Genomic DNA, 27,784 nt, shown 5'->3' on the forward strand with positions numbered 1-27,784 from the left:
GATCTGCAGAGAAGAATGGCAGAAACTCCCCAAATCCAGGTGTGCAAAGCTTGTCGCTTCATACCCAAGAAGACTCGATGATGTAATCGCTACCAAAGGTGCTTCAACTAAGTACTGAGTAAAGGGTCTGAATACTTAAGAAAATGTGATATTTCAGTTTTTCCTTTTTAATAAATTTGCAAAACCACTTTGTCATTATGGTGTATTGAGTAGATTGATGAGGAAAAAAAGTAATTTTATCGATTTTAGCATAAGGCTGCAACAAAACAAAATGTGAAAAAGTGAAGGGGTCTGAATACTTTCTGAAGGAACTGTATATATATATATATATATATATATATATATATATTTCCAATATATGAACATAGACATTATAATTCGCACTGAAATTAGTCTAGTTCAAAATATATATATAAAAAAACAATAAAACAAATACATTTCTGAAATTTCTGCAGCTATGAGGCTATAATATTATTATTATTATTTATTATTATTATTAATAATAATAATAATAATAATAATAATAATAATAATAATAATAATAATAATAATAATTAATACAAAAATAATACAAATAATATTAACAAAAATAATTATATTATTATTATTATTATTATTATTACTAATAATAATAACAATAATATATATATATATATATATATATATATATATATATATATATATATAATTAAGGTTCCATGAGTGGTTTTCAAAATAAAATGATTTTTGCATCATAAAAAAATTAAAAAATGATGTTGGGTTGTGATAGTTCTGACAGCACCTGGAGGCAGCATTATAACTACGTCACCATGTAGTTCCCTGTAAAGCAGCCAGTTGTTGACCTGTTAGATCATCTGGTCTGTTTCTCTCCACAGAGCAGACGTTACCTCCTCCTCTCTCTCGCTCTCTCTCTCTCTCCTAGCCGGTCGGTACTCGGTGTTCTCTCCGCTCTCCTCTCTCTCTACCGGTAGTATCCCGGTCCTCTCTCCTCTCTCCGCTCTCCATGTCCCCGTCATGGTGGACCTGAGCGCCGGCTGGAACCTGTCCTTCGCCGGCTGCGGGTTTCTGGGTATCTACCACATCGGAGTGTCCAGCTGTCTGCTGGAGAAAGCGCCCTACCTGCTGCAGGGAGCCTCCCGGCTGTACGGAGCCTCCGCTGGAGCTCTGACCGCCTCGGTGCTGGCCAGCCAGGCGTCCATCAGTAAGACACACCGCCGGGGAGCTTTATATATTTATACACATGAAGCAGGACAGGAAGCACTGTAGTGTTATTATTATTATTATTATTATTATTATTATTATTATTATTATTAATATTATTATTATTATTATTATTATTATTATTATTATTATATATTTTAATTATTTATATATACACATTGAGGCAGGATATGGAGGACAGGAAGTACTGTATTATTATAATAATAATAATAATAATAATAATAATAATAATAATAATAATAATAATAATAATAATAATATTATTATTAATATTATTATATTGTTTAATTCTTCTTATTCTTATTCTTCTTATTCTTCTTATAATTATTATTATTAAACATTTTAATTAAATATATATATATAATTATTGTTAATAATGATAATACAATTTATTTTGTTAATATTATTAATTTCATTATTCATTATTATTATTATTATTATATTTTTTTAATATATGTGTGTATATATATATATATATATACATATATAATTATTTGTATTAATAATAATAATAATAATAATAATAATAATAATAATAATAATACAATTATTTTTTTGTTAATATTGTTATTTTTTTGTATATACATATATACAATTATGGATAATAATAATATATATTTTTGATTATCATTAACATTATTTTTTTATTATTATTAATTCATAATAATATTAATAATATTATTATAGCTTCATAGCTGCAGAAATTTCTAAAAATATATTTTAAATGTGGTTTGTTTTATTGTTTGTGTATATATATATATATTTTGAACTACATTGATTTCAGTGCGAATTATAATGTATATGTTCATATATTGGAAATATATATATTTGTATGGGTTTAACATCTTTCAGTTCCGAAAACTGGTTGAATTTTAATAGATTTTAGTTGAAACAAAAGTGTATTTCTTTTTCCATATAGAAATACCAACATATATCATAAATGTACTTTCAGATATTTTTCGTATACATATATATATATATATGAAACATAGGGAGACTCTGTTTCCCGACTCCAAAACATACTTGTACTTGCATGTACTGTGCAATACCTCTGGGTTATAAAGAGAACTTTGTCCTTGCTGTGGACAGCGTGAGTCAGAGGAACCCTTTCGCTTTCTCTCCCATAAAGAAGCGATCAGAACGGCTGATATCAGTCGACACGTGCAGTGACCAATAAGAGGCTGACCTCAGCAAGGACTCACTCGGAAGAGGGTTCGCCCAGGTCACGCTGGTCACTGACTCTGTTTAACCTTATTGATCCAGTCGCAGGGTGACTCTTGAAGAATTTTGTTTGCAGTCAATCACAGGGGAAGCTTCAAAGTCCCGTCTCCTGAGCCTCAACTCCTCTTTTCTTTACTCATTTCCAGCTCAATGTTGTGAAGATGTCATCGCAGTGGCGAAAGAAGCCAGGAAGAGGAACCTGGGCCCCCTTCACCCGACCTTCAACCTGGTCAAGGTGATAAAGTCCGGCCTGGATCGGGACCTGCCGTCTGACGCGCACCTCCTGGTCTCGGGGCGGCTGTGCGTTTCGCTGACCAGAGTGTCCGACGGGGAGAACGTGCTGGTGTCGGAGTTCAGCTCCAAAGAGGAACTCATCCAGGTGCGAGCTGGTGTTATCTGTTAAATCTGAAGAAGCCTCTAGAGCAGGGGTCAGGGGTCAGGGGTCAGCAACCTTTACTATCAAAAAAGACATTTTAGGCAAACAAAAACCAAAACTTCTGATCATTGTGATGAAGGTAACACAGTTTATAGTCTCAGTATATAGTATATAAGTCTAATGCAGTGAGGGCCAAAGAGACAATGTACTACGGAGTATTAGGGCCACATTGAGGGAAAAAACATCTGAGATTTACACAATAAAGTCATAACTTTATGAGAAACAAAGTCCTAATATTACGAGAATAAAGTCATAAATTTACGTGAAAAGTCGTAATATTACGAGAATAAAGTCAGAACTTTACGAGAAAAAAGTCGTAATATTACGAGAATGAAGTCATAACTTTACGATAAAAAAGTAAAATTACTACTTTATAAAGTTATAACTTCATTCCCGTAATATTACGACTTTTTTTCTTTTAGAGTTATGACTTTATTCTCGAAATCTCAGATTTTTTTTTTTTCCTCAATGTGGCCCTAATACTCTCCCTAATACAACAATGATAAATAAAAATGAAAATGTAAACAAAAAACAGTTATTCCTTCTATTTTTAAAAACACAGGGAGCCACTGGAGAGGCTCCGGAGCCGCAGGTTGCTGACTCCTGCATCAAGGCCTCGGTCACCATAACGGATTTGCTCTGGTTTAACCGTGCACTCTCTGTCCACAGGCGCTGATCTGCAGCTGTTTCATTCCCGTCTACTGCGGCCTGATTCCTCCGTCCTTCAGGGGAGTGGTAGGTGTCTGTGGTTGAATCGCTGCTCATTAAGTTTAGCTTTGGTTTCCCCCTTTTGGGATGCACAATTATTTGTACGAAATCACACTATTTTCATTCATTCTCCGAGAGCAGTCATGTTGTTTACTTCATTACATGTGATCAAAAGCATTCACTGGGAACCATGGGACTGAAAGTTTAGACAAAGGAGAAGGAAGTTGAAAAGGGAAGAGCCAAATGAGATCATGGTCTGTAATTAGAACATCATTAGGATTGCCTCTGGGTGCAGCTGTGATCCAAAAACTATTATATAGGAGTGTAACGATTCATAAAATAGATATTAAAGAGAAAATTATGACCCGTTTAACTTCCTAACACTAGCTCTAAGCATTATTTTTAAATCAAATATTTAAATAATCATTTAAAGACGACAACAAAAACGAAGCATGGCTGATGGCGAGGAAGAAGAGCCAGACGAGCGAGAGATTTTCAAGCCGTGTTTGAAACATTTCGGCTTTTGCAAACCGCTCGCTGTTTGCCGAATATACTACAAAGGCCACGTGAAATACAACGGCAACGCGAGCAATCTTTCCACTCACCTACTGAGACGCCATGGGATTGATAGAACCGAACTTTAACTTGATTAATTTATCCCTGATCCAGTATCCAGCTATGTATTTCACAGTCACACTGATTTAATTTTTGGCACAAAATAAAGTTACTGTATCGATTTCAAGTCATTGAATCGTATCGTATCTCTCTAGATGAGCCAAATATCGTCCTTGAATCGTATCGGAACCACGGAGAGCAATACGTATCGTATCGTTGTAAAAACATTTCGTTACACCCCTACTGTTATATGACCTCAAATCAGGACTGGGAGGATGCTGCGCTGGAGAGAAAGGTCAAAGTGCCAGCAGGCGGCTGTGAGATCATTCTGTTTTGTCATCTCAAATAATCAGGATGAGTCATTTGCATGTTTCGAAAAAGAGCCGTGATAATAATTTTAACTGCCAGTTCTTAGAGTCTGATATCTGACCACTGTTGCCTTCACTTTGACTTATCAGCTGCTTTTGGACTTTGACAGTGATGTGATTGGGACAGACAGACAGACAGACAGACAGACAGACAGACAGACAGACAGACAGACAGACAGGCTGCTGTGAACAGCCAGCAAGAATCACGTGTTGCCATGTCATGCCCACTTTATGATAATCACATGCAGTTTGGGGCAAGTCATAGTCAAGTCAGCACACTGACACACTGACAGCTGTTGTTGCCTGTTGGGCTGCAGTTTGCCATGTTATGATTGGAGCATATTGTTTTATGTTAAATGCAGTACCTGTGAGGGTTTCTGGACAATATCTGTCATTGTTTTGTGTTAAATGATTTCTAATCATAAATATATACATTTCCCTGCTCCCATGTTGATAAGAGTATTAAATGCTCGACTAATCCTAAACCCTGATGAAAACATGTCGTTAACACAACAGTCAGTAACAGTTTAAGTATTGAAAGTGTTTGAAATGTGAGTTTAGGTGTCAGTTGAAGTCTGATGAATGAAAACAGTTAACATGTGAGCTGGAAGCTAATCACCCGGCTAAGACCCGACGTCTCAGTCGAAGTGAAAGGGCTAAAAGTTGAACTGTTCGTTGAAGTGTATCCGCTTAAAGCAGTTTTCATTTAGTAAGGATGAAAGCAGTTGAAAGGTCAGTTGAACTTGAACGGTGGTCTGTATGCAGAGAGGTTACATCCAGTATGCTGGCTGCAAGCGTTATCTGTGGATTCTGTACATTGTGTACTTTCTGCTGCTCAGACTCTGTTCCCAGTTCAGGGTGACTCACCAGCTCCATGCACGAGAGAGTGAGTGAGTGAGTGAGTGAGTGAGTGAGTGAGTGAGTGAGTGAGTGAGTGAGTGTACATTAACCTGAGGCATGACAGAAAACAAAACTTTATTGTGTAGACATTTGTTAGAGCACACTTCAGAAAGTTTAATAACACTTGATGATAGTTTCTTTAGTCTTTAAATAGAGAAAGTGTTCAATTGGCATACTTTCAGTTCATTCATTCACACAACTGTAAAGTATTATTATACATAACATACAATTAAATAGATATCAAGTCTCCGAGGAGAAATTAATATTTGTTTGGGTTTAAATTCCATTAGATGTGATTAGGATTTTAGAAGTTTTTCAAAAGAAACTTGAACGCCGAGCATGTTGTGTGCACGACTTCCCGAGTTGTAAACACAGAGTTTCATTTGAAGGCACCATAACGTTGAGTAAACAATATGCTCAGCGTTCAAGTGGTTAAGTCGTGGAGAACGCCGCTGCTAAGCGACGGCAATATTAGCGTTACTGTCGGCGTCTAGAAGTGGGTAGTGGATAACAAAATGCAGGAAAATGCAAAGGAATAATGACAGAGGAAAAATGATGATAATCCCGTTTTTAAAACAATATACGATTAAAATATATTAACTTATTGAAAATGAACTTCCATGACCTTCGCCCATTTCTGACGTCAAAAAAACACGTCACAACTCGTGAAGCTTTCAGAAACTTTGGACTGAATACCACGAGAGCGGGGCGTTCATATGGACTCTGCTCGTGGACGCGGTGAACACGACCCCCGTTTGACGGCACCATTAAACATACTGTATGTGCCAACAGGATAAATCTGTGATGAGCTAATATCGGCTGATAATATTGGTAAGCCAGCTGCACCCTTCTGTTTGGAGTTTGCATGTTCGCCCTGTGGGTTTATCTCCGGGTGCTCAGGACTCCTCCCACAGTCCAAAGACATGCGGGTTAGGTTAATAGTTGACTCTAAATGTCCCGTAGGTTGTGAATGGTTGTCTGACAACCTGTCCAGGTTGTACCTCCCCTTCGCCCAACGTCAGCTGAGATCAGCTTCCCCGAATAGGATAAGCGGTTACAGATAATGAATGAATGAATATCGGTAAGCCAATACTAATGACGTAAAACCAATATTACACTAATGTAGGTGAAAGTGTCCAGATCCACGTTTCCACACTGTGTTTGCACACTGACGGATGTCCTGTCCTCCATTCCCTCGCTGACCTATATTCCGTCAGGCTGACAGCTCGTAACGCAGATGCTACATTTTGCACCCGGCAGCGTCTCTTGGAAATAAGGTTAATCCTTTCTGCGTGACATTTTAAGCGCTTTAAATGATAAAAACCCTCCTTTCATTTTCTAATGTTCCAGAGGTTGAATCTAAAACGGAACTGGAACGTTTTATTACATAATTAAAATCTGTAAAAAATGAAGTCTCTCATAAATACAAAGCTGTTTGTGTGTTAGAGGGATGTGACTCTTGTTTGAGTACAGAGTGGTCTGAAAGGCGGTCGTGTCCTCAGGATGTTTAGTCAGATACAGAGACACAGTGTAGTGAAAGCAACGCATCCTCTCCGTTAACCCATTCTCTGTGTCTCTTTAGCGTTACGTGGACGGCGGGATCAGCAACAACCTGCCGCAGTCGGAGCTGAAGAACACCATCACCATCTCTCCCTTCTCCGGCGAGTGTGACATCTGTCCCCGCGACAACTCCACCAGCTTCCACGAGCTGCGCTTCACCAACACCAGCATCCAGATGAACCTGGGCAACATGTACCGCCTCAGCAGGGCCCTGTTTCCTCCAGAACCCAAGGTACGGGACTAAAGAAATCCAGAATAACACAATATGAAAATATTATGAATATGATGAGCGTTTTCAGTCCAAAATGGCAGCTCTTGTCAAGAAAGCACACGTTAAATCCAGCGTGGTAAAAACTACACATCCAGTAAAGGATGGATAAAGAGAACGGAGCTGACGGGAGAGCTAGAGACCACCTTGGAGAAGTTAGAGGAAGTAGACACGGATTTTCAAAATAAGGTGTTAACAAAGGGAACTGTATATACTAAATACATCTATGGAAATCAGATTGATGGATTATATTCACCAGAAGTATAAAACATTACATGTCCCTTATAAATTAAAAAGAAAATACCACTAATCTGTGAGGGAAATGTTTTTATTCTTTGATTTTTGGGTTGCTGGATAATAAATAATTCCTGACAATAACTGGTATATTTGACTTCAGGACATCTCTGACTACATACATGCTGACAATCAAACATTTTTACTCTATTAATTTAGAGATTTTCTAAAGTAAAAGTCCCTAGAAGTGTATGATTCAACCTTTTCCGATGGTCTAGTGGTAAAAATGTTAACAAAATTGCACAAAATCGCAAAACTAGCTCTGTGATTATTATTATTAGGTAACCTTTAAGATGAGGTGAGCTTTAGGGTAGAGCTGTGTTGTAGTTATTATACAACAGCCTGGCTCCTCGCCGCTCCCCTCACGTGTGCACATTGTGCCGTCTGGATTCCACGATTATGTAATTGGGTGCACAAATCTGTGTGATCTGACCACATTCCTACGGGAAGGAATTACCTCTCTGTACCGCACCACATGAATAACAAGTCTATGTACACGCTTGAGGCAGGAACTCTATGTCCACTTGTCGTATTGACTAAATAGGAACACAGAATTTGAATGTCAAATAACAGAGTACTTTCCAAGTCTTTTTTTACATTTATTCGCTTTTTTTTGCAGAGAGTTAAATGAGAAGTTTGATACCACTCATTTGTGCGTTCTGTTATGGTATGGAAGATTTAAAATGCCTAAATAAAAATCAACTAAAGAAATAAAGTGAAATACATTACCCATTGTTGTATGTATTTCCTTCATAATTCAATGAAAACCATATAATAAAAGGACAACAATTTAGTTTTTTTGTCTTTAATTAATTAATTTTTTTATTTTCCATACCACATAGAAATCAAACCACAACACAGAAAACAAATTGAAGAGGTGTATTTCATTTTTACACATTTTAAATTTCCCATAGCCCTCTGCTGGACAACACTGAAATGCAATATATACACCTCTACCCTTTGTTTTCTAAATAACTGCCCTTTTAACATGTGCTTTTCTTTTAATTTTGACACAGTAAATGCTTACATAAATAAAAAAAGGAAACTGAATAAGCGTATTATTTAAAAATATAGAAGTATTCCTTTAAAATCTCTTTTTTTAAGTTGTATATTTTTATGCTTTGTTGTTTCCTTGTCTGTGTAACAGTTTTCTTTCTTTTTTTTCATTGAGAAAGTCAATAATAGGAAAATAAAACGATTGAATAAGATGTTCCAAACTGTTTTTTGTAGTTATTAACGAGTTATCTTTTTTTTTTGGGGGGGCATTTTTCCATTTTTATGACAGGACAGTGGATAGAGTCTTGAAAGGGGGGAGAGAGAGAGTGGATGCAGAAAGGGCCACAGGCCGGATTCGAACCCGGGCCGCCGCGGTCAGGACCAAGCCTTAATACATGGACGCCCGCTCTACCAACTGAGCTAACCCAGGCGCCCACGAGTTATCTTTTTAAAAAATAGCTCAACCAGACGGTAGTTTAAAGCAGATAGTGCGGGAGACTGGCAGCTCTAAAGGGCCAACAACAGTTTTAACATAAAGAAGAGTTTTATTGTGAAACAGACTCGTCACAGTCTCCATACGGCACTGTGTGAAAGACCGTTTTTATAAGATGTACTGTCTTCCTGTCCACAGGTCCTGGCTGAGATGTGTCAGAGCGGTTATAAAGATGCTCTACGCTTCCTTGAAGAAAACAGTGAGTGTCCTGCTGCTCTGTTACCATGGTGACTCTCTGAAACAAGCTTACGTTAGTTATGATGCATCTCTTATCAGCCTCTAGCTTTAACCTTCGGACTGTGTCCTTGATGTCGTGTTTAGACCTGCTGATGCTGGAGCATCCGACCTCGGGCCTCGCCCCGCCAGAGAGCCCGCCAGAGAGCCCGCCCGCCTGCTGCGGCAAGCACACGGAAACCAACAAAGAGTGGGTCCTCCGGAGGCTCCGCCTGCTGCGCAAACAGCACTGGTGGCTGGATGAGCAGATCGTTCTGCCCACGTCCATCAAGAAAGGTGTGGAAGGTCATCCCAGACTCTATTTGGTTTTATTTAGTAATGAAGAGATGATTTTGTAACGCGTCTGTTCTCTGTGGGTCCGTCAGTGTTCTGCGAGGCCTGCCAAGACAAACCCGGCCTGTATGCCAAGGTGTCCGGGATGCTGCCAGTGAGAGTGGCCTCCTACATGCTCATGCCGTACACGCTTCCTGTACAGTCGGCCTACTCAGTGGCCCAGAGGTGAGTTTAGATCTAAACACATTTAAAGCCGGGGGGGCTTTCACAAATACTGCTTGAACTTTCCGAGGCCATGGAAGTTCCCCATTTAAGTAACAGAGCTCTGCACAACTCATTTCCACTCATCTCGTAGCAAGAGAGAGTCAGGTTTCCGTGTTAAACATCAGTTCAGTGCCTGTTCATATAATAACATGGTTTTGTGCTCTGCTCCCAGGTTAGTGGAGTGGATCCCAGAGGTGCCGGCGGATATGCGCTGGCTGTTTGGGGTGGCAGGTGACATGTACCAACAGGCCTGGAGAGGAGCACCAGCCATCAGGTGACAGATGACTCTCTACACACTGCATACACATCGTGCACTCACTCAGCCAGACAGTTAGTTATCCACCTGCTAATTACAAACCTAAAAAGTTGTATATGAAAACTACAGAAAATGACATAACAATACATAAAACAAAAGATATAAGAAAGTAATAGAATAATCACATAAATAATTAAAATAAAAACAAATGATAATAGTTAGGAGAAGTTACTCAGGCTCCATTTACACTTGGCTACATTAAAATCAGGGCATCTGAAGCTGTGTAGTTAAATAGCAGAAATACTAGAAGAAGAAGAAGAAGAAGAAGAACTTCTCTAGTTTACCACAATAACAGTTTTTAACAGTCATTTTACAGCTCCGCAAATGTCATGGTAATTAGGTGATAATTAGCAAGTAACCTATTGGAAATTTCTTTGGAATGACCCCAATATTTACCTCAAACTCTACTTTATTATAAACATTTTAATATTTTATATATTTTATAAAAGCTGGTAATTTATTTAATGCATTTCCAGGAAAAGAATACAAAGTTAATTGATACGCTTTATTTTCAGCTACCAGGTTATATTTGTGTCGACAGTAAATCACACAATGGTGAGATTAGTGCCTGTGATGATGTGTCTTCTATTAGTTTTTTCCACCTCCGATGAAGAGCAGCCGCTTCTCAAGCCCAAATGGCTCTATTTGAACCATTATATGCTATTTTAGCATATAGTTATTAAATAATAAGAGTATTCAATACTTGACAAATCTCCCTTTAAGTTTCATTTTGACCAGATAAAAAAAAAAAAAAAAGATTGATTTGAGAATAATCGCAATTAAATATTTGAATCGATTGACAGCCCTATTATACTGTGTATTTATATATATATATATATATACAGTATATATATTTGCGCAATGGTGCAGAGTGCAAAGGGTGCTGGAATAAATATATAAATATAAATATTAAAGAAATGTTGCTTTATATTATAAAGGTAGAGAAATAAATAAAATATTCTATTATAAAGCAACCTGTTGCATTAATCATTCCATAAAGGTTTATATACATGAGGTAGGGATAGACGGTATATACTGTACAGCAGCTGTTTGTCGGCCTCAGAGTGACATCTAGTGGGCTGTGGAGGTACTGACATTGGTGCCAAAATACATTTTGGCAAGGAAAAACTGTCACAGTCATTTCAAAAGGGGTCCCTTGACCTCTGACCTCCAGATATGTGAATGCAAATGGGTTCTATGGGTACCCACGAGTCTCCCCTTTACAGACATGCCCACTTTATGATCATCACATGCAGTTTGGGTCAAGTCATAGTCAATTTGGATCAAACATAACTTAGGTTACGTACAGCACACTGACACACTGACAGCTGTTGTTGCCTGTTGGGCTGCAGTTTGCCATGTTCTGATTGGAGCATATTGTTTTATGCTAAATGCAGTACCTGTGAGGGTTTCTGGATCAATATCTGTCATTGATTTGTGTTGTTAATTGATTTACTATAATAAATATAAACATACATTTGAATAAAGCAGCATATTTGTCCACTCCCATGTTGATAAGAGGATTAAATACTTGACAAATCTCCCTTTAAGGTTCATTTTGAACAGATAAAAAAAGAATTTCTGATTAATCGCGATTAGCTATGGACAATCATGCGATTAATCGTGATTAAATATGAATCTATTGACAGCCCTAATCTCTACTGGCACTCACTCAAACTCTTACTGATGTCACAACATGACTTCACCAGTTTGTTGTTCCTGAGCCATCAGAGCGATGCAGTAGAAGATCGGGTCCAAACAAGCAGACATTACAACTCGCAGCTTGGAGTCTCTTTGCCTGCTGGACATTCACACATTACATCAAACTGTGTTGCCTATTTCTTTATATGCAATGAGACAATAAGTGAAACTAACGGTGTGTAATCGCCTCTACAGAGAGCCGTGCCTGAGGAAATGCTTGAGCGAGCCGCCTCTACCTACAGAGTGTGATAAACCCATGCAGGGAGACAACCCGCCTCCTCTTTCCTCCCTAGACCTCCACGGCAGCTACTGGGAGATCCCCAAATCTACCTCCTCCCACCATCATCCTCACATCGCCCCCTCCTCTCCGCAAAAAGTTAGCTTCTACGTCGGCTCGCAGGATGAACCTGAATGATTCAGGACCTGCACTTTGACAATCATGACCCCACTTCCTGTGAGGAGGAGCTGGTGGATCGACAGGGTGGTACAGATTTGAACCAGCAAACAAAATGTTTTCAAGGAAACGCACATTTAATCTCTGACTCTGAACACTCCAGGCGGCACCGACTGTATTATATTTTAACGAGTGCTCTGGAGAACTCACTCAGGATCGTGGATGTGTCTTTTATGACCTTTTTTTTTTTTTATGTACAGCACTAGAAAAGTGTCTAGTTTTACAATCTAACTACAACCCTACCTACCTGTTGGTTTAAAATATACTCAATGTAGCATTCATTCCTCAATCCCAGTACAGATAATTGAATCAAGAGTCTCCATCTATCTGTCCGTTTAATTTAATCTAATTTATTTTACCCTAGGGATGCACCGATACCGATACTCGTACTCGCAAAACGGCTCCGATACAACAGCACTGATACCGTTAGACTCCTTGGTCCGTGTTTCAAGACGGGTCGGGTGGGTTGCCGACATCGCCGCAGACCCCTGGCGCCTTTTACGTGGGCCGAGCCCCGCTCTGGCGGCACGACGCGGTTGGGGGCGCACTGAAAACAGTCCGCCCTGGTCGACAGTCGCACCGGGAGCAGGGGTCCCCGTCCCTCCCCTGCGGGGAGAGAGGGCGCAGCGAGCCCTTTGTCCACGGGGCGGCGAGGTCCGGGCGGGGAGCGCTGTAAAGCTGCGGCCGCGAGCCACCTTCCCCCCGAGCCTTTCCAAGCCGAGCCGGTTGCGGCGCACCGCCTCGTATGCGGGACTCCCCAGCCTGCCGTGTGTCACACCCTCCAGCTGGCTGTTAACGAGGGTCTTTTGGCACAGAGAAGTACTCGTATCGGTACTCGATATCGGCGAGTACCCAAATGTAAGTACTTGAACTCGGTCTGAAAAAAAGTGGTATCGGTGCATCCCTATTTTACCCCCCTTCACTCAAGAGGTTTCACCTTTTGCCAGGCCACCACTGTAAATAAGAATTTGTTCTTAAATGACTTGCCTGGTTAAATAAAGGTTAAATAAAATAAAATAAAAGCTTAGATTGGACAGGATTACCTCAGTGGCTATAGCTACAGCTGGAGCTGTAATAAACTTGCAATAAACTAAAGTGCCCTTTAAATGAGGTGATGTCAAAGACCAGAGCGTTTACTGCGTCACAGAACTCTAAATATTGAGACAAATCTGCCACATAAGTCACTTTACTCACTGATCACTAACATTACTGACCAATGGGGCTGGAGGCAATCTCAGCTGACATGGAGTGATGGCGGGGTACGCCCTGGACGGGTCGCCAGACTATCACAGGGCTGACGCATAAGAGTCAACGCCCTGCATGTCTTTGGACTTTTGGATTTAATTTGCCAAAATGAAACACTGATGCCGAGTGTGCTCATCAAGAGAGTCGCAACCAGTGATGTAATGTCAGCGTTATCAGTGTATTATGGTCTGACCTTCCAGTTGTAAATCTGTTTTTACATCGCCTGTCACTTGAATGTAAAGTTATGTTATTACACTGTGATATTCTCTTGTGATTAAACAATTTTAAATCGGTTGTTTTGTTTGTTTGAGTGTCCTGCACCAAATGGTGACACAATACATACACACACATACATTACTCTCTTATGGTGCCATTCGTGTTATGTCATGATTGGTAGGTCTGTTTATCTTTTCAATATCAATTTCAATATGTCTCTTTTAATATAATGTATTAAACGGTACACCAGCATTTAGTTTATTTATTTATTTATTTTATTTGTTATATTTTATGGTAAACACAAACCGATGGCACACATTTTTTCTGAGTGTCACTCTCAGACCTAAAGGAAATATACAGTCACCATTGACTTAACTTGCATGTCTTTGGACTGTGGGAAGAAACCGGAGCACCCGGAGGAAACCCATGCAGGCGTGGGGAGAACATGCAGACTCCACACAGAAAGGCCTCAGCTGGCTAAAGGAAATATACAGTTAGCAATTACCTGAGCTCACGCGCAGACCTAAAGGATACAGTCACCAATTAACTGAGCTCACGCGCAGACCTAAAGGAAATATCCATCCATCCATCCATCTTCAACCTCTTATCCGGGGTCGGGTTGCGGGGGCAACAGCTCCAGCAGGGGACCCCAAACACCTTTTCCTGGGCCACATTAACCAGCTCTGACTGGTGGATCCCGAGGCGTTCCCAGGCCAGTGTGGAGATATAATCTCTCCACCTAGCCCTGGGTCTTCCCCGTGGCCTCCTCCCAGCTGGTCGTGCCTGGAACACCTCCCAAGAGAGGCGTCCAGAGGGCATCCTCAGTAGATGCCCGAACCACCTCAACTGGCTCCTTTCGACGCAAAGAAGCAGCGGCTCTACTCCGAGTCCCTCACGGATGACTGAGCTTCTCATCCTATCTCTAAGGGAGACGCCAGCCACCCTCCTGAGGAAACCCATTTCGGCCGCTTGTACCCGCGACCTTGTTCTTTCGGTCATGACCCAGCCGTCATGACCATAGGTGAGAGTAGGAACGAAGATTGACCGGTAGATCGAGAGCTTTGCCTTCCGGCTCAGCTCCCTTTTCGTCACAACGGTGCGGTAAAGCGAATGCAATACCGCCCCCGCTGCTCTGATTCTCCGGCCAATCTCACGTTCTATAGTCCCCTCACTCGCGAACAAGACCCCGGGGTACTTGAGCTCCTTCACTTGGGGTAAGGACTCATTCCCTACCCGGAGTAGGCAATCCATCGGTTTACTGCTGAGAACCATGGCCTCAGATTTAGAGGTACCGATCCTCATCCCGGCCGCTTCACACTCGGCTGCCAACCGATCCAGTGAGTGCTGGAGGTCGCAGACCGATGATGCTAACAGGACCACATCATCTGCAAAAAGCAGCAATGAGATCCTCAGCACACCGAACTGCAAACCCACCTCCTCCCGACTACGCCTCGATATCCTGTACATGAATATCACGAACAGGATTGGTGACAAAGCGCAGCCCTGGCGGAGGCCATACTCCCGCAGCACCCCCCACAGTATCTCCCGGGGGACCCGGTCATAGGCCTTCTCCAAGTCCACAAAACACATGTAGACTGGATAGGCGTACTCCCAGGCCCCCTCCAGAATCCTTGCGAGAGTGAAGAGCTGGTCCGTTGTTCCACGGCCGGGACGGAATCCGCATTGTTCCTCTTCGATCCGAGGTTCGACTATCGGCCGAACCCTCCTTTCCAGCACCTTGGAGTAGACTTTACCAGGGAGGCTGAGTAGTGTGATACCCCTGTAATGGCACACACTCTCTGGTCCCCCTTTTTGACCAGGGGAACCACCACCCCGGTCTGCCACTCCTTAGGCACTGTCACCGACTTCCACACAGTGTTGAAGAGACGTGTCATCCAAGACAGCCCCTCCACACCCAGAGCCTTCAACATTTCTGGACGGATCTCATCAATCCCCGGGGCTTTGCCACTGTGGAGTTGTTTGACTACCTCAGTGACTTCCACCAGGGAAATTGATGATGGTCCCCCATCAGCTTCCAGCTCTGCCTCTACAATAGAGGCATTAGTCGGATTCAGGAGTTCCTCAAAGTGCTCCTTCCACCGCCCGATTACCTCCTCAGTTGAGGTCAACAGTGTCCAATCCTTACTGTACACAGCTTGGATGGTTCCCCGTTTCCCCCTCCTGAGGTGCCGGACGGTTTTCCAGAAGCACTTTGGTGCCGACCGAAAGTCCTTCTCCATGGCTGCTCCGAACTCCTCCCACACCCGCTGCTTTGCTTCCGTCACGGCAGTGGCTGCTGCTCTTCGGGCCCGTCGGTACCTTGCAACTGCCTCCGGAGTCCTCCGAGATAACATATCCCGGAAGGCCTCCTACTTCAGTCGGACGGCTTCACTGCCCACCGGTGTCCACCACGGTGTTCGAGGGTTGCCGCCCCTTGAGGCACCTAAGACCTTAAAACCACAGCTCACCGCCGCAGCTTCAGCAATGGAAGCTTTGAACATCGCCCACTCGGGTTCAATGCCCCCAACCTCCACAGGGATGCCGGAGGTGTGAGTTGAAGATCTCTCAGACAGGGGCCTCCTCCAGACGTAGGAAAGGAAATATACAGTCACCAATTAACTTAACTTGCTTGTCTTTGGACTTTGGGAAGAAACCGGAGCACCCGGAGGAAACCCATGGAGGCATGGGGAGAACATGCAGACTCCACACAGAAAGGCCTCAGCTGGCTAAAGGAAATATACAGTTAGCAATTAACTGAGCTCACGCTCAGACCTAAAGGATACAGTCAGCAATTCACTGAGCTCATGCTCAGACCTAAAGGATACAGTCACCAATTAATTTACCTTGCATGTCTTTGGACTATGGGAAGAAACCGGAGCATCCGAAGGAAACCCATGCAGGCATGGGGAAAACATGCAGACTCCACACAGAAAGGCCTCAGCTGGCAGGAAGACTCCATCATAGACCCTTCTCATCGCGAGGTGACTTGCTCACCGCGCTGCCTTACCGCGCCTTACCGCGCTGCCTTAAGGGGGGCCTATGTGATCCCCATCCCAGCGAGTCCATGACCCAAACCATCAGCCCATCATTTACATCTGCCTCGTTGACTTGACGTATGTCTTCATTTACGTCTTTCAGTATTTGTTTAAGCTCCTGAAGCTTTAGTTTGAGGGCTTCATTGGTTTGTGCCATAGCCTCCTTCTCCTCCTTCTCCTGGGAGAGAGCACTCTCCATCTCACAGGCTTTGAGACGCATCTCTTCTTTCTGGTGTTTTTCTATCCGGAGTATATCCTGAAGGTCCTGAATTTGGTGTCGGAGAGATTCATTGGTTTTTCTCATAGCCTCCTTCTCCTGGGAAAGTGTACTCTCCATCTCACAGGCTTTGAGACGCATCTCTTCCTTCTGGTGTTTTTCTATCCGGAGAATTCCCTGAAGCTGGATTTCATGGACAAAAGTCATCTCTTTCAATTCATCCAGCTCTTGGAGAAGGGCTTTCTCTTTTCCAACAGCTGTGAGACACATCTCTTCATTCTTGTTCTTTTCTATCTGGAGTATTTCCTGAAGGACCTGAATTTGGTTTTGGAGAGATTCATTGTTTTGTTGCATAGCCTCCCTCTCCTCCTTCTCCTGGGAAAGTATACTCTCAATCTCACAGGCTTTGAGACGCATCTCTTCCTTCTGGTGTTTTTCTATCCGGAGTATTTCCTGAAGCTGAATATCATGGACAAAAGTCATCTCTTTCAATTCCTCCAGCTCTTGGAGATGTGCTTTTGCTTTTCCAACACTTGTGAGACAAATCTCTTCATTCTTGTTCCTTTCTATCTGGAGCATTTCCTGAAGGTCCTGAATTTGGTGTTGCAGAGATTCATTGCTTTTTCTCATAGCCTTCTTCTCCTCCTTCTCCTGGGAAAGTGCACTCTTCATCTCACAGGCTTTGAGACGCATCTCTTCCTTCTGGTCCTTTTCTTTCTGGAGCATTTCCTGAAACTGGATATCATGGACAGAGGTCATCTCTTTCATTTCATCCAGCTCTTGGAGAAGTGCTTTCTCTTTTCCAACAGCTGTGAGATGCATCTTTTCGTTCTCGTTCCTTTCAATACGGAGCATTTCCTGAAGGTCCTGAATTTGGTGTTGCAGAGATTCATTGCTTTTTTTCATAGCCTCCTTCTCCTCCTTCTCCTGGGAAAGTGCACCCTCCATCTCACAGGCTTTGAGACACATCGCTTCCTTCTGGTCCTTTTCTTTCTGGATCATTTCCTGAAGCTGGATATCATGGACAGAGGTCATCTCTTTCATTTCATCCAGCTCTTGGAGAAGTGCTTTCTCTTTTCCAACAGCTGTAAGATGCATTTCTTCTTTCTGGTCCTTCTCTATCTGAAGCATTTCCTGAAGGTCCTGAATTTGATGTTGGAGAGATTCATTGTTTTGTTGCATGACGTCCATCTCCTGGGAAAGTGCACTCTCCATCTTACAGGCTTTGAGACGCATCTCTTCTTTCTCGTCCCTTTCTATCTGGAGCATTTCCTGAAGCTGGATATCATGGACAAAGGTCCTCTGTTTCATTTCATCCAGCTCTTGGATAAGTGCTTTCTCTTTTCCAACAGCTGTGAGATGCATCTTTTCGTTCTCGTTCCTTTCAATACGGAGCATTTCCTGAATGTCCTGAATTTGGTATTGGAGAGATTCATTGTTATTTCTCATAGCCTCCTTCTCCTCCTTCTCCTGGTAAAGTTCACGCTCCATCTCACAGGCTTTGAGACGCATATCTTCCTTCTGCTGTTTTTCTATCCGGAGCATTTCCTGAAGGTCCTGAATTTGGTGTTGGAGAGATTCATTGTTATTTCTCAAAGCCTCCGTCTCCTGGGAAAGTTTACCCTCCATCTCACAGGCTTTGAGACGCATCTCTTCCTTCTGGTCTTTTTCTTTCTGGAGCATTTCCTGAAGCTGGATATCATGGACAGAGGTTATCTCTTTCATTTCATCCAGCTCTTGGAGAAGTGCTTTCTCTTTTCCAACGGCTGTGACATGCATCTTTTCTTTCTGGTCCTTCTCTATCTGAAGCATTTCCTGAAGGTCCTGAATTTGGTGTTGGAGAGATTCATTGTTATTTCTCATAGCCTCCGTCTCCTGGGAAAGTGCACTCTCCATCTTACAGGCTTTGAGACGCATCTCTTCTTTCTCGTCCCTTTCTATCTGGAACATTTCCTGAAGCTGGATATCATGGACAGAGGTCATCTCTTTCATTTCATCCAGCTCTTGGAGAAGTGCTTTCTCTTTTCCAACAGCTGTAAGATGCATTTCTTCTTTCTGGTCCTTCTCTATCTGAAGCATTTCCTGAAGGTCCTGAATTTGATGTTGGAGAGATTCATTGTTTTGTTGCATGACGTCCATCTCCTGGGAAAGTGCACTCTCCATCTTACAGGCTTTGAGACGCATCTCTTCTTTCTCGTCCCTTTCTATCTGGAGCATTTCCTGAAGCTGGATATCATGGACAGATGTCATCTCTTTCATTTCATCCAGCTCTTGGAGAAGTGCTTTCTCTGTCCAAACAGCTGTGAGATGCATCTCTTCTTTCTGGTCCTTCTCTATCTGGAGTATTTCCTGAAGGTCCTGTATTTGGTGTTGGAGAGATTCATTGTTTTGTTGCATAGCGTCCTTCCCCTCCTTCCCCTGGGAAAGTTTACTCTCCATCTCACAGGCTTTGAGATGCATCTCTTCATTCTGGTCCTTCTCTATCTGGAGTATTTCCTGAAGGTCCTGAATTTGGTGTTGGAGAGATTCATTGTTATTTCTCAAAGCCTCCGTCTCCTGGGAAAGTTTACCCTCCATCTCACAGGCTTTGAGACGCATCTCTTCATTCTCGTCCCATTCTATCTGGAGCATTTTCTGAAGCTGGATATCATGGACAGAGGTCATCTCTTTCATTTCATCCAGCTCTTGGAGAAGTGCTTTCTCTTTTCCAACGGCTGTGACATGCATCTTTTCTTTCTGGTCCTTCTCTATCTGAAGCATTTCCTGAAGGTCCTGAATTTGATGTTGGAGAGATTCATTGTTTTTTCTTATAGCCTCCTTCTCCTCTGTCTCCTGGTAAAGTTTACTCTCCATCTCACAGGCTTTGAAACGCATATCTTCCTTCTGCTGTTTATCTATCCGGAGCATGTCCTGAAGGTCCTGAATTTGGTGTTGGAGAGATTCATTGTTATTTCTCATAGCCTCCGTCTCCTGGGAAAGTTTACCCTCCATCTCACAGGCTTTGAGACGCATCTCTTCCTTCTGGTCTTTTTCTTTCTGGAGCATTTCCTGAAGATGGATATCATGGACAGATGTCATCTCTTTCATTTCATCCAGCTCTTGGAGAAGTGCTTTCTCTGTCCAAACAGCTGTGAGATGCATCTTTTCATTCTCCTCCCTTTCTTTCTGGAGCATTTCCTGAAGCTGGATATCATGGACAGAGGTCATCTCTGTCATGATGGCAATCCCTGTAGGCTTAGTGTTTCCTTGTGTTTCCTTTGTTTCCCTGCCCTGTTGTCTCCTGTGTGTTTTTCCCTGTTTGTCTAGTATGTCAGTGTGTTGGGAGGTGTGGCCTTCCTCCTCCTCCTCCTCCTCTGGGCGAGCATTGGGAGCAGCTGAAATAAATCATTCACAATCAACAGCAGTATATCTACCCTGGTCTTCCTGCAACTCATCGCCAGATCGTCCGTCATTCACTGTGGTACATGACGTATTCAGGCTCCCTAGTATCTTGGTTTTTGACTTGCTCATGCTTGTGTTTTTGGATTTTGGATTCACCCTGTTTTTGTCCTCTGTTCAGGTCGGTTCAGCTGAGGCTGCTTCCTGCTTCAACCTGCCTGCTCACTCCTACACGCTGCTCCTAATCAACCTGGATTGTTACCTCCAGGAGATCCTGCCCTGTTCACAGTTACTTGTCTATGATTGTAATAAATTATAGATTTATTACACCTTCAAAGGATTTGTGTTTGTGTTCTGCTATTGAGTCCACGCTTTTGGTGAACAAGATCATAACAGAACGATCTGGCCTTCAAAATGGACTCAGCAGACACAAACACATTTCAGGAGGCTGTTTCCAGCCATGATACTTTATTATCACACCATCACCAGTTAATTCAGGGTTTATTGGAGACCCAACAAGCCTTAGGTAACCAAATGTCTCAGATGGGAAAATGTTTGGAGACAATTTCGGGCCAATTAGCTCCATCCCCCGCTCTGCCTCCTCCTTCTCCTTCTCCGCCACTCAGAGAATCACCTGTTCCTCCACCTGAACCATATGCCGGTGATTTGGGGAGATGCAAAGGATTCCAGCTCCAATGTTCTCTGGTTTTTTCCCGACAACCAGTCACCTTCACCACAGACCAAGCCAAGGTAGCGTATGTTACGGGACTGTTAAGAGGGAGAGCCCTGGACTGGGCTGAAGCAGTGTTGGGAGGAGGAGGGATAAATTCTTTGTCCTTTGATTGTTTCATGAGTGAAATGAAGAAAGTTTTTGATCACCCTGTATGTATTGGAGACGCTGCTAAACGTTTGCTTAACATACGACAGAGTCAAAGAAGTGTGGCGGAGTATTCTGTGGACTTCCGGATTCTGGCTGCGGAGGCTGGATGGAATGACGAGGCATTAAAAGGAGTTTTTTTACACGGTCTGTGTGAACAGTTAAAGGATGAACTTGCTGTCCGTGATGATACTAACTCCCTTGATGCTCTTATTGATCTGTCTATAAGACTGGACAACCGTATGCGGGAGAGACGCCGGGAGAAGAACTACAAATCCCACACTCCCATGAACTTTTTTGCCGCTACTCCTACTCTCGCGAGAGTTGCCTCCGGCTCGTCAGAGACTCACGGCTCCGGTCCCAGCTCCTCTGCTTATTCTGATGAACCCATGCAGGTGGGCCGGGCTAATCTCACTCCCGCTGAACGTCAGAGACGAATCCGAGCGGGTGAGTGTATCTACTGTGGTCAAGTCGGACATTTCCTTGCTGCATGTCCTCTCCGCCCAAAAGAGCGGGCTCACCAGTAGCTGTGGGGATACTGGTGAGTAAGTCTGATGTCCCCACCAACACTAGACCTCGTACTCAAATACCTGCTAAACTGTGTATGAGTAACATGTCCTTGCCCTTGTTAGCGTTGATTGATTCCGGTGCCGAGCAGAGTTTTTTAGATGCTGAGTTAGTCTCTCAGGCTGGCATCAGCATTGAACCCCTTGAGTCTCCTGTTAGAGTCTGTGCTTTAGACGGAAAGTCCTTAGCAGTAGTAACTCACCGCACTGAGCCTCTTTCTCTCATTCTGTCTGGAAACCACCGTGAGCTAATACAATTTTTTGTTTTTTCTGCCCCTATGACTCCTCTTGTTCTCGGACACCCGTGGTTAAAGCTACACAACCCCCAGATCGACTGGTCGAACAGTGGGATTATGGGATGGAGTATTTTTTGTCATTCCTCGTGCCTGCAGTCTGCATTACCACCTGTAGATATCAGTGTTGCCCCTCCGCCCTGTGTTCCTCCTGACTTGTCTGCTGTGCCCCCTGTATATCATGAGGTCGGTGAGGTGTTCAGTAAGGAGAGAGCATTATCCTTACCACCTCATCGTCCGTATGATTGTGCTATTGAGCTGCTACCTGGTACCACTCTGCCTTCGAGTCGCCTGTACAACTTGTCACGTCCTGAGAGAGGTGCTATGGAGACCTACATAAATGACTCTCTAGCTGCAGGCCTCATCAGACCTTCCTCTTCGCCTCTAGGGGCAGGATTCTTTTTTGTGAGCAAGAAAGACAAGACTCTCCGCCCGTGTATTGATTTTCGAGGGTTAAACAATATCACGGTGAAGAACAAATACCCGCTGCCATTAATCAGCTCTGCTTTTGTACCTCTACAGGGAGCTACTGTCTTCAGCAAGCTAGATTTGCAGAACGCGTACCACTTGGTACGGATTCGAGAGGGAGATGAATGGAAGACAGCATTCAACACACCACTGGGTCACTTTGAGTATTTAGTGATGCCTTTTGGACTGACTAATGCTCCTGCAGTGTTTCAAGCACTGGTTAATGATGTTTTGAGAGATTTTTTGGACCGGTTTGTGTTTGTCTACCTGGATGACATTTTGATTTTTTCCTCTGATCTCGCAGAACACCAGCTTCATGTACGCCAAGTGCTCCAGAGACTACTGGAGAACAAACTGTTTGTGAAAGCGGAGAAGTGCGAGTTTCACGTCAGCTCTGTTGGATTCCTCGGTTACATCATTGAGAGTGGGCAGGTGAGGCCGGATCCGGACAAGACCAAGGCGGTGGCAGAGTGGTCCGAACCTTCCTCCAGGAAGCTCTTGCAGCGCTTTCTTGGATTCGCCAACTTCTACCGTCGATTCATCCGAGATTACAGCAGAATTGCTGCTCCACTGACCAAGCTCACATCCCCTGCTGTTCCTTTTCGCTGGACTCCTGAGGCGGATCAGGCGTTTGCCTTATTAAAGGACCGCTTTACGTCCGCACCCATCCTGGTGCAACCTGAATCTTCTCTTCAGTATGTCGTGGAGGTTGACGCCTCGGACATTGGTGTGGGAGCTGTCCTCTCCCAACGCTCCAAGACCGATAAGAAGCTACATCCCTGTGCGTTCTTCTCTCGACGCCTGTCTCCAGCTGAGAGCAACTACGACGTGGGAAATCGTGAGTTGTTGGCAGTGAAGTTGGCTCTGGAGGAATGGAGACACTGGTTGGAGGGTTCGGAGATTCCGTTTATTGTATGGACTGATCACAAGAATCTTGCCTACATCCAGTCAGCCAAACGACTGAATTCCCGCCAGGCTCGGTGGGCATTATTTTTTGGTCGATTCGACTTCACCCTTACTTACCGCCCTGGTTCCAAGAACGTCAAGCCTGACGCGTTATCCCGGCAGTTTTCATCAGAGGAGTCACCAAGTGTTTCAGACACCATTCTGCCGGCAGCATTGGTGGTGGGGACGTTAACCTGGGAGGTTGAGTCAGCGGTTCGGGAGGCTCAACGTGAAGAACCGGATCCAGGTACTGGCCCCGCTAATCGAATGTTTGTTCCTGTGTCAGTCCGCTCCCAGGTCCTGCAGTGGGGACACGTCTCCCGGTTCGCTTGCCATCCGGGGATAAGTAGGACTTTGTCACTCCTCAGACGACATTTCTGGTGGGCCACAATGGAGAGGGACGTCAAGGAATACGTCCTCCCCTGCACAGTCTGTGCCCGGGGAAAGACATCTCATCGGCCGCCGGTGGGGTTGCTCCGCCCATTACCCATACCTGGTCGCCCTTGGTCCCACATCGCATTGGACTTTGTCACTGGTCTTCCCCCTTCTAATGGTAAAACAGTGATACTTACCATTGTTGATCGGTTCTCCAAGGCCGTTCATTTCATTGGTCTTCCCAAGCTGCCTTCAGCACATGAGACAGCTGATCTATTGACTAACCATGTGTTTCGCCTGCATGGTATCCCTGTGGACATCGTCTCGGACCGTGGTCCCCAGTTCATCTCTCAGGTTTGGAAGTCTTTTTGTCAAGCCCTTGGAGCCACTGTCAGCCTGTCTTCTGGTTTCCATCCTCAGACGAATGGACAGTCTGAGAGGGCTAATCAGGATTTGGAATCCGCCATACGTTGTGTTGCTGCCACTAATCCCTCTTCTTGGAGTACACAGTTAGTTTGGATTGAATATGCGCATAATTCTCTCTCTTCTGCTGCCACTGGGGTATCTCCGTTTGAGGCCTCATTAGGTTACCAGCCCCCACTGTTTCCAGCACAAGAAGAGGAGTTGGCTGTGCCATCTGTGCAACACCACCTTCAACGCTGCCGCAAGGTTTGGAGGGAGACTATGGCTGCTTTGGTTCGGACAGCCGAGAGAAACAAAGGGATCGCGGATCGTCACAGGACCCCGGCCCCCGTCTACATCCCAGGTCAGAGAGTTTGGCTATCTTCCAGAGATATACCGTTGAAGACTGACTCCAGAAAATTGTCTCCCCGGTTCATTGGACCTTTTGTGATTGAGAGGATTATTAATCCTACCACGGTCAGACTCATCCTGCCTAAGGCTCTTAGGATACATCCCTCGTTTCATGTGTCTAAACTGAAACCGGTCCTCACCAGTCCTCTGGTCCCTCCGACCGATCCCCCTCCTCCCGCCCAGATCATTGACAGTCAGCCAGCGTATTCAGTCAGACGACTGTTGGATGTTAGACGTAGAGGTCGGGGCCATCAGTATCTGGTAGATTGGGAGGGATACGGTCCAGAGGAGCGCTCCTGGGTTCCTCGTTCCCGCATCCTAGATTCCTGAAGCTGGATATCATGGACAGAGGTCATCTCTGTCATGATGGCAATGCCTGTAGGCTTAGTGTTTCCTTGTGTTTCCTTTGTTTCCCTGCCCTGTTGTCTCCTGTGTGTTTTTCCCTGTTTGTCTAGTATGTCAGTGTGTTGGGAGGTGTGGCCTTCCTCCTCCTCCTCCTCCTCTGGGCGAGCATTGGGAGCAGCTGAAATAAATCATTCACAATCAACAGCAGTATATCTACCCTGGTCTTCCTGCAACTCATCGCCAGATCGTCCGTCATTCACTGTGGTACATGACGTATTCAGGCTCCCTAGTATCTTGGTTTTTGACTTGCTCATGCTTGTGTTTTTGGATTTTGGATTCACCCTGTTTTTGTCCTCTGTTCAGGTCGGTTCAGCTGAGGCTGCTTCCTGCTTCAACCTGCCTGCTCACTCCTACACGCTGCTCCTAATCAACCTGGATTGTTACCTCCAGGAGATCCTGCCCTGTTCACAGTTACTTGTCTATGATTGTAATAAATTATAGATTTATTACACCTTCAAAGGATTTGTGTTTGTGTTCTGCTATTGAGTCCACGCTTTTGGTGAACAAGATCATAACAATCTCTTTCATTTCATCCAGCTCTTGGAGAAGTGCTTTCTCTTTTCCAACAGCTGTAAGATGCATTTCTTCTTTCTGGTCCTTCTCTATCTGAAGCATTTCCTGAAGGTCCTGAATTTGATGTTGGAGAGATTCATTGTTTTGTTGCATGACGTCCATCAAGTGCACTCTCCATCTTACAGGCTTTGAGACGCATCTCTTCTTTCTCGTCCCTTTCTATCTGGAGCATTTCCTGAAGCTGGATATCATGGACAAAGGTCCTCTGTTTCATTTCATCCAGCTCTTGGATAAGTGCTTTCTCTTTTCCAACAGCTGTGAGATGCATCTTTTCGTTCTCGTTCCTTTCAATACGGAGCATTTCCTGAATGTCCTGAATTTGGTATTGGAGAGATTCATTGTTATTTCTCATAGCCTCCTTCTCCTCCTTCTCCTGGTAAAGTTCACGCTCCATCTCACAGGCTTTGAGACGCATATCTTCCTTCTGCTGTTTTTCTATCCGGAGCATTTCCTGAAGGTCCTGAATTTGGTGTTGGAGAGATTCATTGTTATTTCTCAAAGCCTCCGTCTCCTGGGAAAGTTTACCCTCCATCTCACAGGCGTTGAGACGTATCTCTTCCTTCTGGTCTTTTTCTTTCTGGAGCATTTCCTGAAGCTGGATATCATGGACAGAGGTTATCTCTTTCATTTCATCCAGCTCTTGGAGAAGTGCTTTCTCTGTCCAAACAGCTGTGAGATGCATCTCTTCTTTCTGGTCCTTCTCTATCTGGAGTATTTCCTGAAGGTCCTGTATTTGGTGTTGGAGAGATTCATTGTTTTGTTGCATAGCGTCCTTCTCCTCCTTCCCCTGGGAAAGTTGACTCTCCATCTCACAGGCTTTGAGATGCATCTCTTCATTCTGGTCCTTCTCTATCTGGAGTATTTCCTGAAGGTCCTGAATTTGGTGTTGGAGAGATTCATTGCTATTTCTCATAGCCTCCGTCTCCTGGGAAAGTTTACTCTCCATCTCACAGGCGTTGAGACGCATCTCTTCTTTCTCGTCCTTTTCTCTCTGGAGCATTTCCTGAAGCTGGATATGATAGAAAAAGGACATCTCTTTCATTTCATCCAGCTCTTGGAGAAGTGCTTTCTCTTTTCCAACGGCTGTGACATGCATCTTTTCTTTCTGGTCCTTCTCTATCTGAAGCATTTCCTGAAGGTCCTGTATTTTTTGTTGGAGAGATTCATTGTTTTGTTGCATAGCGTCCTTTTCCTCCTTCCCATGGGAAAGTTTACTCTCCATCTCACAGGCTTTGAGACGTATCTCTTCCTTTTGGTCCTTTTCTTTCTGGAGCATTTCCTGAAGATGGATATCATGGACAGCGGTCATCTCTTTCATTTCATCCAGCTCTTGGAGAAGTGCTTTCTCTTTTCCAACAGCTGTGAGATGCATCTCTTCATTCTGGTCCTTCTCTATCTGGAGTATTTCCTGAAGGTCCTGAATTTGGTGTTGGAGAGATTGTTGCATAGCCTTCTTCTCCTCCTTCTCCTGGGAAAGTGCACTCTCCGTCTCACAGGCTTTGAGACGCATCTCTTCCTTCTGGTCCTTTTCTTTCTGGAGCATTTCCTGAAGCTGTATATCATGGACAGAGGTCATCTCTTTAATTTCATCCAGCTCTTGGAGAAGTGCTTTCTCTTTTCCAACAGCTGTGAGATGCATCTCTTCATTCTCGTTCCTTTCTAGCTGGAGCATTTCCTGAAGGTCCTGAATTTGGTGTTGGAGAGATTCACTGTTCTTTCTCATAGCCTCCTTCTCTCGGGAAAGTGCACTCTCCATCTCACAGGCTTTGAGACGCATCTCTTCCTTCTGGTCCTTTTCTTTCTGGAGCATTTCCTGAAGCTGTATATCATGGACAGAGGTCATCTCTTTAATTTCATCCAGCTCTTGGAGAAGTGCTTTCTCTTTTCCAACAGCTGTGAGATGCATCTCTTCATTCTCGTTCCTTTCTAGCTGGAGCATTTCCTGAAGGTCCTGAATTTGGTGTTGGAGAGATTCATTGTTTTTTCTCATAGCCTCCTTCTCCTCCTTCTACTCGGAAAGTTTACTCTCCATCTCACAGGCTTTGAGGCGCATATC

General features: G+C 43.8%; 2 protein-coding genes across 2 annotated transcripts; one reads left to right on the forward strand and one right to left on the reverse strand.

Annotated features, from left to right (window-relative positions):
• Positions 1 to 838: 838 nt before the first annotated feature.
• On the forward strand, positions 839 to 13,859 carry pnpla3 (patatin-like phospholipase domain containing 3). The gene is made up of 9 exons (XM_074625394.1): positions 839 to 1,201; positions 2,589 to 2,821; positions 3,548 to 3,613; positions 7,052 to 7,261; positions 9,219 to 9,279; positions 9,402 to 9,590; positions 9,680 to 9,812; positions 10,024 to 10,125; positions 12,064 to 13,859. The coding sequence occupies exons 1-9, from the start codon at positions 1,015 to 1,017 to the stop codon at positions 12,281 to 12,283; spliced, it is 1,401 nt and encodes a 466-aa protein (XP_074481495.1). The 5' UTR covers positions 839 to 1,014; the 3' UTR covers positions 12,284 to 13,859.
• A 2,921-nt stretch (positions 13,860 to 16,780) lies between these two features.
• LOC141762335 (uncharacterized) lies at positions 16,781 to 27,739 on the reverse strand. The gene is made up of 6 exons (XM_074626420.1): positions 25,820 to 27,739; positions 25,030 to 25,082; positions 24,223 to 24,370; positions 23,641 to 23,756; positions 23,032 to 23,230; positions 16,781 to 20,218 (listed from the first exon to the last, which is right to left on the reverse strand). The coding sequence occupies exons 1-6, from the start codon at positions 27,716 to 27,718 to the stop codon at positions 16,787 to 16,789; spliced, it is 5,847 nt and encodes a 1,948-aa protein (XP_074482521.1). The 5' UTR covers positions 27,719 to 27,739; the 3' UTR covers positions 16,781 to 16,786.
• Positions 27,740 to 27,784: the final 45 nt, after the last annotated feature.

The sequence above is a fragment of the Sebastes fasciatus genome, chromosome 23 (genome assembly GCF_043250625.1).
Source record: "Sebastes fasciatus isolate fSebFas1 chromosome 23, fSebFas1.pri, whole genome shotgun sequence".
In the NCBI taxonomy this organism is placed as follows: Eukaryota; Metazoa; Chordata; class Actinopteri; order Perciformes; family Sebastidae; genus Sebastes; species Sebastes fasciatus.

Bases quoted from the DNA above. Each gene is read 5' to 3' on its own strand.
- pnpla3 (XM_074625394.1), top strand. From the start codon at position 1,015: ATGGTGGACCTGAGCGCCGGCTGGAACCTGTCCTTCGCCGGCTGCGGG. The intron at 3,614-7,051 runs GTAGGTGTCTGT...GTGTCTCTTTAG, and splicing joins CTCCGTCCTTCAGGGGAGTG to CGTTACGTGGACGGCGGGAT. The intron at 9,813-10,023 runs GTGAGTTTAGAT...CTCTGCTCCCAG, and splicing joins GCCTACTCAGTGGCCCAGAG to GTTAGTGGAGTGGATCCCAG.
- LOC141762335 (XM_074626420.1), bottom strand. From the start codon at position 27,718: ATGAGAAAAAACAATGAATCTCTCCAACACCAAATTCAGGACCTTCAG. The intron at 24,371-25,029 runs GTATCCCTCCCA...TAGCCCTCTCAG, and splicing joins CAGGAGCGCTCCTCTGGACC to ACTGTCCATTCGTCTGAGGA. The intron at 23,231-23,640 runs GTAAGTAAGGGT...GATCCGCCTCAG, and splicing joins ACGTTCTTGGAACCAGGGCG to GAGTCCAGCGAAAAGGAACA.